The 11598-nt window shown below is 40.2% G+C and overlaps 1 protein-coding gene across 1 annotated transcript in view; it reads left to right on the forward strand.

The window, feature by feature from the left end:
• The window catches only part of wipf2a (WAS/WASL interacting protein family, member 2a), a 28036-nt gene extending 19506 nt beyond the window's left edge, over positions 1–8530 (forward strand). Inside the window, exons 6-8 of the mRNA XM_033624480.2 lie at positions 1655–1900; positions 5162–5263; positions 6381–8530. Of these exons, the coding sequence (XP_033480371.2) occupies positions 1655–1900; positions 5162–5263; positions 6381–6424 (392 nt within the window). The 3' untranslated portion in view covers positions 6425–8530. The remainder of the gene's footprint in view (positions 1–1654; positions 1901–5161; positions 5264–6380) is intronic.
• Positions 8531–11598: the final 3068 nt, after the last annotated feature.

The following is an 11598-nucleotide window of genomic DNA, read 5'->3' on the forward strand; positions in this document are numbered from 1 at the left end:
GTTTCACTGTATATGTATATATACGTGTTAAGGATGTCACTGTGTTCAGAATTTGAACCATATCGGGGATGAAGCCAACATCTCAGCTGGAGGAATGTTCATCCAGAGGCCAAAGCAAGTTTAGACTCGTTATCTCTGATCCTTTATTGTGCAACACAGCCTTAAAGCAGAAAACATTTCCTCCACATGATCACACCTACTGCAGGTCAGTTCTGAAAGTGGAGCAGAGGGCAGAGACATGATGTGTTTGGCTCTGCTTAACATATAAACGCCCCTTTTCTGAAGCCAGGTGTCTGCACAGATACTCAGCGTACTGTAGTTTAATATTTCCTATTATATCCACAGCTGCCTGTGTGTTTGGGGACTTTTTTCCACATTGGATGGACCGGAGTGAAATTCAGTGAATATGTTTTGGCTTAATTGTGTAGATGTTATGTGGATATTTACACATATTAGATGCCTCCTTTTTGTTCAAGTGTGTCAGCCCAGAGGTAGCTATATGTGTGTGTTGATGTATAAGGTGATGTTTAAGGATTTAAGACGCTGTCACCTACAAAACATTTTAGTTTTATAGAATTAATCCTTTTATATCTTACAGAAATTAACAGATAAACTCTCAGGTGATGATTTTGGATCCTCCTCTGGGCAAATTTACAGCTCACTGGAAAACATATATTCATAATTTAATGTCAGAGTGAACACACAAAACAGGAAGGCACTTGTTAGCTGCAGCTCTGTGTTGTGATTGGATGGCAGAGCGATTCGCCACGAGGCCTCCTGGTTTCTCTGCATTCCTGAAGCCCTGTGGAATATTCCAGCATTCCTCTTTACTTTCACTCTCTCTGCTGCTTTTCCCCGACTTAAATATTAACATGCCTTCTGTTTTCTGTCATCGTCCCTGTTCATGTGCTCCTCATTGTGCTGTTCTTTTTTGAATTTTCTAACATATAAAAATAGACATAAAAGAGCTACATTATGCGTTACTGGTGTTGCACAGTGGCTGCAGGGTCTCAACTGGAAATAATGTCTCAAGCCACAATTTATAACCTCCAGTCAGCAGTTACTGGTCCATATAAAATGTAACTGGTCATTGTTGGTGTTTTGCTTTATTGCTGTTTGAAGTGCCACAGTGTGACGCTTTGTCACTGAGATGTGTCATAATATAAAACAACAAATCACAGTTTGACATTTTTACACGGTTCATTGTTATTTTACAGCACAGAGTTGCACCATGACAGGCACTGTGAAGCACCTTCATGCTACATATGTTCAACATACATTATATACAAATATGTGGACTAGAATAGAATAAGATAAAATGAAATGATATATATATATACCCTTACTTACATACAAATCCTTATATGCATGTATACCCAGAGTGACTTTGGTTTATATTGGGAATTAGGGTCATGTAAAAGATAAATTGATACTAACAATAATAGTAACAATCGTGCAGAAGCCCTTTTTGAACACGATGTCATGTCAGATCATCTTCAGTATGAGATTCATGGCAAGATGTCATGATACTGTACTGTATGTTGCACATCATGCTTTATGGCTACAGTTACAGGGTAACAGCTACTCTTCTCACCTAGAGAGTGACCTCTAACACGTCATCCTGACCATTTGTGTGTGTATGTTGTCCACACAGCTCCTCAGGTGCCCCCATCCGGGTCTCGTAACGGCGGTCGGGACGCCCCTCCTCCCCCGCCCCCATACCGCGTCCACAGCTCTGCGCTCTCAGAGCCCCACAGCCGAGTGGGTAAACCACCTCCACCTCCCTCCTCTTCCTCCTCCATCTCATCCTCCTCCTCCCGAACCCCGGCTGGACCCCCTCCACCGCCCCCGCCCATCCGGAACGGCCACTCCTCCATTTCCTCCTCCAAGTCCATCATAGGTGAGTCAGGTGCCATCACACTCCTCTTCCCTATTCATGATGTCACCATTGACAGCTGCTGAAAGATCTGTGTGTTTACTTTCTCGCAGACAGACAGCAGCCCCTTGCTTTTAGGACATGGTGTTAGACCTGTGGACCCCAGGCTGGGGTCATGGGGTTATTTTTTTTATTTTTTACTCTAGAAAGCTCCTCCTGAACCTCAGAGGACATTATACAGCTGCTTTCTCTCTGTGTCGTAGTCCTGAACTGAACTTTAAGTGTAAAATCATTGTAGTGATGCTTTCATACAACCAGACTTTTTTCCACCCCGGAGCACTTTGCACGTGCCATGACTAAAAAATCTGGCAGAACGAGATTTCAGATGTGAAGAGACGAAGGGAAAATAAAACAACCCTCTTTAAATTAAGGGTTTGGACCGGCTGCTGTTTTCAGCATGAAGTGAGACGCTGCGACTCCTACAAATCACTCTCTTGTCTTTTTAAATCTACCAGTAATTCTTAACTAGTATCTCGTACTCTCTTATCTTTGTAGTATTATTCTCTTATATCCTTCAGCTGTGTGTTTCATCATCAGTCAGAGTAGCTGTTAACATGGGTTGTGTTTCTGATCTGGGTGTAATGGAGGTGACGGTGGTGACTGAGCATCGATAGTCAAATATTCCACTGCAGCCATGCAAACGAGCCCTTTTCATTGTTTCCTGTTGAACAAATCAGGAAGGGAATGGTTCCTAGATTACTGTCTGAGGTTCATGTACACACAGAAAACACACTTATACAAGGCTTTCACAATATTAAGATAGTGATGTGTTGTTTGTTTTTATTTCAACACATTGAATGTTAGTGAAAGGAACTTTTTGTGATATTAAATTGCCAATTTTCAGCTTTAAATATGTTTAAGGTTGCTCACCCTCACACAGTGTACAGTGTGGGACTTGTGCCCCAACTGTTTTGGACAGTATGGCCGTATAATAATGTAAATAGACAGACATGGTAACCCTGAACAGTCGATCGCCTGACTAAGGCCCTGATCTTGCAGAAAGTGTTTTAGAAGCTGGAGGCGCCTTTTTGTAACTGTTTTTAATGAGAATGAAGCTTTTTGCTCACGTTTTTTACACTGCGATGCACCTTGCCTTTCTGCGCTCTTAGTCGCATGGCATTTTTTCTCAAACTCAAACTTGAAAACTTCAACTCAAAGGGGAAAAACGCCCCACGTCATCTCTTTTTTTTTGTCCAATCTGATTATTTGAGAGGCGGGCCTTCTGTGGTGGTCACGACAACAAGTTTACAGTTGGTAAAAAATGGAGGAGAAACTGGTGGTAGCAGTTGCTGGATACCCAGAGCTATACAGCCCGACGATAGACAGCAGGTTGTCAAACTGCCTCTGAGTCATCCTAAAACATGCCTGTAAACGTCGATCATGGAGGAGAAGCTCCTGGACCAACTGGTGGTACTCCCCATGATCCAGCCTCTTTTTTAGGGTCTCATGTACCCACACAGATCTCTGTTTATCTGCTGACAGCCTCTCACCCTCAACCAGAGCTACAGACAGTACCCTCTGCCTCAACATGTCAGCAACTAGATACTGATTACTGACAAATAACAGTAATCAGTATTTTAGGAACTTAGAATTGCAACAAAATTAGTGATACAGTTTTACAGTTTGATTCAAATATTCAGTAAAAATTAAAATGATCTCTCATTTCTTTAATTTGTGAACAACAACTTTAACTATTAATAGTTCAACTAAATAAAATCTACCACTAATTACTAGGGCCGTAACGGTACGTGTATTTGTGTTGAACCGTTCAGTACGCGACTTTCGGTTCGGCACGACCCTGTACCGAATTATTGGCCGCAGGATATTATTTTATTTTATTTTGTTTTATTTTAATTCCGTTTTTGCGAGCCGAACCATTTAAAATATCTAGTTCCCTGACGGACATAATTGAGTGACGGACCGAGTCCGACCGTAAATCTCTGCCTTCACTTTGTGCAGCGCATTCTCGCATTTTGACAACATGGCAAGTGAGCCTGACGAACCTGAAAACACACCTGCAAACCTTAAGTCCTCCGTTTGGGAACACTTTGGTTTCAGGGTAGAATACAAAGATGGAAATAAACAAGTGGACAAGACAAAAGCAGTGTGCCGACACTGCAGAACAGCGGTCGGATATGTACTTGGAAACACGTCTAACATGCTAACGCATCTAAAGCGTCACCACCTGAGTTTGAACGTTAACCGGCACGACTAGAAAAAGCAATCTGGTGCAAACTACGATATCATCGTCGTTTAAAAAGAGAGCGTTTCCCTGACCATCGCGCTAAAGAAATAACCAATGCCATTGGAGTTGAGTAAAATTGTTTAAGCTGCACTTTAGATATAAGCATGTTTTGTTTACTGCACTTTAACAAAGTGTGAAAGCTAAGTAAGTTCCTACTAAAACTGAATCTGAGCAGGCTTTAAAGCTGACCAGCTGCACTATACTTTTTATTTTATTTGAGTAAAATTGTTTAAGCAGAAATGTATATTTATATTTTTCATTCAAAAAATGTGTTTAAAAAAACAGCAGGATTTTATTTTTCACTTTTATATTTCTATTTTCATTCAAACAATGTGAAAAAGCAGGATTTTATATATATTTGTTTCATTCAAAAATTGTGTAAAAAGAGTTAACTGCTGTGGTGGTACGTTTTAATAAGGTTACCAATAAGTAAAAGATATTTAATAGTTGTCTATTTTTTTCATTACTGTACCAAAAAAAAACCGAACCGTGACTTGTGTACCGAGGTACGTACCGATCCGTGATTTTTGTGTACCGTTACACCCCTACTAATTCCACATTTTAACAGCTCCCAGATACAAAAAATGCCCCCTGGGATCTAAATATATATAAATCAACAGGTGATTTCCTTCTTTTAGTAAAATCCTAAATGACTGAGTTGGGGTTTTCGCCACCTGGACCTTTATGCTCTGCCATTTCTCCTCTAATCATCAGGCTGTAACCTGTGACAGGCTGTTATGATACCACAACTATCACACAGTCACATATATGGAGTTTTTTGTTGAGCAGCTAGCGTCACATAGGTTTACATTACCAAAGGGTTATGACAGAGTCACTTGACAAAGCTGAGAGGAGAGGGAGAGACGCTGTGCTGCTGCCAGAGGAGCCGCTGAATGAGTTCCCTCTGGCTAATAATGTGGTACCTTGATGTAAACACACATTTTTAATATCTGCTGTTGTGTTTTTTCTGCTTCCTTCAGATGATTTTGAATCCAAGTTCAACTTCCACCCCATTGAAGATCTTCCACCTCCAGAGGAGTACAGGCATTTCAACAAGGTCTACCCCAGCAAAAACAGCAAGGGTACGAGTCCAGTACTGTTGTGTTAGTTCAACAGGACAGCGTAGACGTGATGGAGGAGAACATGCTCAGACTGTTCACACTTTTCAATACATTCACCTTTTCCTGGTCTTGGCTGCTTATGTGTATTTATACATTTCTATACTGCTCTCTGACAGTGTTGTAGTCAGACAAGTTTGGGTTATTTGCCAAGTCAGAAAAAGAGACATGAAGTACTGAAAACACAAAACTGAAACAGAGCAACTAAAGATTAAGAGGGGAAAGTATTTAAAGGTCTAGTGTGTGGGATTCAGGGGATATATTGGCAGCAATGGAATATAATATAATAACTATGTTTTTTGAGTTGTGCTTTCATGTTGTTTACACCAAATTCTGAATGTGGCAGCAGAAATCCAGACTCATCAGACCAGGCAATGTTTTTCCAATCTTCTATTGTCCAGTTTTGGTGAGAAAACCCGTGTGAATTGTAGCCTCAGTTTCCTGTTGTTAGCTGACAGGAGTGGCACCTGGTGTGGTCTTCTGCTGCTGTAGCCCATCTGCTTCAAGGTTGGACAAGGTGTTGTTGCTTCAGAGATGCTCTTCTGCACACCTTGGTTGGAACCAGTGCTTATTTGACTTCCTGTTGCCTTTCTATCATCTTGAACCAGTCTGGCCATTCTCCTCTGACCTCTGGCATCAACAAGGCATTTTGGCTCACTGGATATTTTCTCTTTTTGGGACCATCCTCTGTAAACCCTAGAGATGGTTGTGCTGAAAATCCCAGTAAATACTCAGAGCAGCCCGTCTGGCACCAACAACCATGCCACGTTCAAAGTCACTTAAATCACCTTTCTTCATCATTCTAACGCTCCGTTTGAACTTCAGCAGGTCGTCTTCACCATGTCTACATGACTAAATACACTGAGTTGCTGCCACCTGATTGGCTGATTAGGTTTTTGTGTTAATGAGCAGTTTAACAGGTGTACCTAATAAAGTGGCCGGTGTGTGTATTTCCAGCTTTTTGTCGGTCATGTGGAGTTTATAGTTTATTTTTCAGAGTTAATAATCTCCAGCAGTGTGTTTTAAAGTGAGATAACTGACCTGTAGTGACCCCCTCCTCTGTTTCTCCTCCTGCCCTCAGCCATGATGAGAGGAGCTCCTCCAGCGCCGCCGGTGGGGAGGTGAACGGACCTCAGCTCAGGACATGAACTCTCAGTCAGCCGACTCGATGGACGGTCGGCGGGGGGGAGAGAAAGCGAGAGAGAGTGGTGAAGAAGCACTCAAATCACACGACACACTACAACACACACTAACACTAAAACCACCAGCTGGAAGCACAAAGTTAACACTACGACACCACGCAGGTATGACACGACTCGCCGCTCACCTTCTGTCTTTGCACGAGAGAACAAAAAACCACTCGGGGGTCAGAGACAGACTTTCTGACCGTGACCACCTCGACTTCTCTGCTGACTGGACGTAGAGGCTTCTGTTCGACACAAACATATCAGGACCAAACTCCGAACACTTCCAAATCTGTGCATTCCATCTTTTTTTAATGCATAATCATGATGATAATGGTGATTTTCATAATTCTGGTTTGATTTTATGATTTTGGTGTCAGCATTAATTTGTGGGAGGGAAAAAAATTCATCACTATGAATGGAAACTGTCTTTGAATTTATGTTTTCAGCAGGTGAATTCCCACAGTACTGATAATGCCATGAATGTGGGGGCTAAGTGACGGTTATTATTGTTGTTATTGTTGTTATGTTTTGTCTTAAATAGCCATTCCAGCAGTGCCAGGTGAGGGTGCGTTTGAATCAGCTCTCTGTGTCAGTGTGCCAAAAGCGGGTGACAAACTGCACAGGACAGTTTCCATACATGTTTTACATATGATTGAAATTGTCACACATTTACCGGACAGATCGCCAAGTCATGACGGAAGCCTTGCCTGGTTGTTTATTTTTACATTTGGAGAGGGACTCTTTCTTGCTTTGTTTTTTTGTGCCCCCTTCTTTCCTTTATTCGGGGGGTGTTTATATTTCCATCTTCAGGCGATGTTGCACAGCAGCGTAACTGCTAAACCGAGACACTGTGCATGATGCTTATATATGCACGTATGACAACAGAAGACCCTGGGATCAGGATTCATGTTGATGTGACAAAAATCAAAAAGAGGGTTTACTCCTAATTGTTCCTTGATGTGTCTGACAAACTGTGGCTCACATAGTCAGCATCCATCTCCAAACACACTGTGAGAGACCAACACTAAATTATTATTTCCTTACTGGACCAAGTGCGTATGATTCGGCTGCATGTTTCTGGAGGTGTTTATAAGGGATCATTCTTCAACTTTCTGTCCAGGGGAAGTCGGTCTGAAAGCTCAGCTCTTTTCTGAATCATCACCATCATTTTACTTTTGCTGCTGGTGACCCTTTTTTGTAGGCGGGCCGTACGGCCAGAGAAGGAGGACGTGTTGTTTAATTGCTATGCAAGGAGCAGTTTGTACAGATTGTAGTAGGTAGCAGCTAACCAAAAAAAAGAAACACATAAGTGCCAGAGAAATGTTGACGCAGATGGAGGTTCTTTACTTTTCTTGACTTTAAAACACTAATGACATCATATTCAAACTGAACAAAAAGAAATGCTGAGATTCTCAGTGATGCAGCGCCCCCTGCTGGTCTTTGCCTTACACAAATCTGTCTCATCGGTACCAGTGCTTTTTATTTTTGTTTTGATCTTCAAAGGGGGTAAGATGATGACGATAACGTAAATAAGAAACAAGTTTATTTGAAAATGCAATAAATATTGTATATTTACATTAAGGAATATGGTAATCATAGTTATTGATCTATTTTTATGTTGTAAAAAGCTTGTAATATAGGAAAGATAAATGATTATAACAACGTTCCAGTCGGTGAGCTTTGGTCTGATAGACTCTCTGTAGCACTTCTCTGGATGTTTGGCCATAAGGGTGAATGAGCTGAATGGATGTGTGTGAGGGTTTTGCCAACAACGAGCCAACATTTTGGGGATCCTGTCTCTGTAAATCCATTTGGCAGGTACTGTAGTGAAGGTGGGTGTGGGTGACGGATGATGACAACACAAAACGACTACACTCTGTCCTGGATGTATGTTCACCTTGTCACACAGGTGACCCGACACGCTGGTGTCTCCTCCTGTTCTCACCTTGTCCACTCTAAGAGCAAAAACCCTGTGGTCATTTCATGTTAATCAACCATGTTTTTATCATTTGAAATAATTTCAAATAAATATGGGGAAAAAGGGTATCTGAGGCACCGTGTGTTTTTTGTCTACACCTGGTATTATGTCTGCGTTTTAATGAGTCTGTGTCATTAACTGATTGTAGAAGGCATTCATACATGTATTTAATGTATATTTGTATTGGGACAAGTATGTAGCACACACAACTGCCACACACTACATCATTTAAAGCCTAAGCTAATGTGCAATGCCCATTCCTAGCTGGGCCTTGAGATTCAAAAGACTCAGCAACAAGAATGCAGGTAACAGTGCAAAGTACAAACAACAATCGAAATACAGACAGAACAATACAAGACACAAACAGCAATACATAATTATCACCATAAAATAAGAAGTACCAAGTTATTCATGACCGCGTAACTGATTCCTCTTCAAAAACCATTTCAGTTTGAGTTTAAAGTGATCGAAATAAGGACCCAGTTTGTGTTCTGTAGGTAAAAAATTCCACGGACAGAAAAAACTGTTTGTCCAAATGAGGATTTACACGGGAGAACCTTACAACTCCCACTGGCTGCTCCACATGTTACTGAGAAGCTCTAAGTGGAACCACAAGGTCACTGAGCACCTGAGGAGCCTGATTATTAAGGCATTTATGGATCAGTTTGAAATGATCAAAATTTAGTATATTTAGTTTCTGAAGAACATGGATGATGTGCTCTTATTGGTTTCCTGTCCAAACTTTTAATTGCTCGCTTATATATCACCATAAGAGGCTTAGTTATTGTAGATGCTGCTTGTGACCAAGAGGTTACACGTTGCATGAAACTGTGTGAAATGGGAGACGGTCTCCGATAAATCTAAATGTTTGTAAGTTTGCTTTTGCAGCCCTGCTCACCATCTTAACATGCTTCTCGAATGTTTGCTGTGAATCTAATATGAGGCCGAGGTATTTCACCTCTGAGACCTGTTCGATATGCTGTCTGTGAATATTTAGATTTAACACATTCTGTTGATGAGTGAGCCCTGGCAGAAAAGCAAACTGACACTGTTTTCTTAACATTAAGTGTGAGATGTGACTTTTCAGACCATGCTGCTAAGGACTGTAGGTGACATATCAGCTGTTTGGAAGCTGCCAGAGCAGTTTTTGCAGAAACATGTATGACTGTATCGTCTGCGTACATCTGAAAACCAGCACTGTCATAATCCTTTACTGAAGTAAAGTAGAAATAGTACACTGTAAAAGTGCTCCACAAGTCTAGTAAAGTCTTCAAAGCAGAATTTCATGAACATGTAACCTATCTGGTACTCACTCTATGGCCTGGGTCTTCAGCAGGGGGTCTGCAACCTCATAAGGCAGTGGCTCCCAACTGGTCCGGCCACAGGGTCCAGATATCTCCTGAGTCATTAGTTAAAGGTCCACACAGTTTAATATATTCCGAGTCATACTTGCATTTCACCACGCCATGGAGTTAGTTCTTTGTCTGTGCAGAAAAAGGCTCTTAAAAATAAAGTGTGTGGTCTCTTTTTTTACAGACTTGACACGTTTGCGAGTCACTTGCGGTCCATTCAAAATGGACCTGCGACATTCCAGTTGGGAACCACTGTCAAAGTGTGTACTCTAAGTATGTATTTTAAAGTGTGATGGTTGATTGTAAAGGTTGCTGACCCCTGAACTAAGTTTTTTTTTTTTTTTTTTGGCCTGATAAACGTAGAAAACCCTTCTCTTGAAGGGTGAGTGTGAGTAAACTTTTAAGAAATAAAACAGTTTGAGGAAATGTGTGCTGTAAACATTATTAATTAAAAAGAAAATACTTAAAGTATGTAATGTTGTCAGTCAGATTAATTTGAGTGTTGGAGAGGAATTTACTTAAGTGAAAGTACCAGTACAACAGCTTAAAAAAACTTCCCTACAAATAAAAGTCCTGCAATTACAAACTTAAGTAAAAATTTAAAAAAAACAAATTAACAAAATTAAGTTAAAGAATCAAAAGTAAAAGTACTTGTTCTGAAATAAAATGTCCTCTGGGCCTGATATATCACTATATAGGCTATATTATTAGAATGTGTAGGCAGTATTATACTGTTGTGTTTGGCTGGGGTTTATTTGAACTACTTTATTTATGTTAGAGATCACTGGTTTAATTTTAAGTATTGTATTTTGAAGCTTATTTTATTTTTTGTTTACATAAAAACTTAAGTGCAGTTTAAACACAAGTATGGTGCAGTAAAGTACAATATTTCCCTCTGAAATGTAGCAGAGTAGTTGAGAAATACTCAAGTACAAGTTCCTTTTAACTGTAGTACTTTACAGTATTGAGCAATGTACTTAGTTACATTCCACTACCTCTTAACTGTTAATGTGAAGTTAAGAGGAAGTTTAAGGTTAAAAGGATAACATTATATGTTTTTTTTATTTTATTTCTTTTTTTCAAAGTCTTTGAGGTCATTTATAAGTTACATTTAGTTTCTGAACTTCAAGTAAAGTCTGTTTTTTCTTTTTGCAGTGTAAAATGTGATGACTGTCACTGTTTAAACTCCAGTTGCATTAATATGAATGAACGTGGAGGTACTGTCACTTTAAGAGCCGAACAGGAAATGTGTCGCGCCAAAAAGGCCCCTGGGACGCTGAGAATTGGCGGGAAACTGAAAGGGAGGGGCCAATCAGAATGTGAGAAACTCTGCAGCATGAGGACTTGTGTCAAGGTTTCAGAGCAGGTAAATATATAATTATACCTTTATTTTAAATTACTAATGCAGCAGGGTTTGACTGAGCTTTGTGGCTATATTACTGGACAGGATGCAGCAGTTAGTTTAAGTATAATTAATATTTATTCAATTAAATGTGCCTTATTAAGCTTCATACAAGGAGGGCTCATATATTTATTTCATGCAGGAAATATTTTTATGTGGTTCATCATGTGCAAAACCTGTGATGAAGAAGGCCGTGCAGCAGTGATAAAACGCTCAAATACCAGTTATATTTTTAAATAAGTGAGTATTTAAGTGCATTGCAGTTGCTGAAGTCACATTTTGGGGGGAAATAGATTGGCAATGTAAAGTTTTACATTTTTACAGCAAACAATTGCCAAATTGGAGGACCTGCAAAAGACTCATAGACCACTTATGTGAAC

Source organism: Epinephelus lanceolatus, chromosome 3 (genome assembly GCF_041903045.1).
Source record: "Epinephelus lanceolatus isolate andai-2023 chromosome 3, ASM4190304v1, whole genome shotgun sequence".
Lineage (NCBI taxonomy): Eukaryota > Metazoa > Chordata > Actinopteri > Perciformes > Serranidae > Epinephelus > Epinephelus lanceolatus.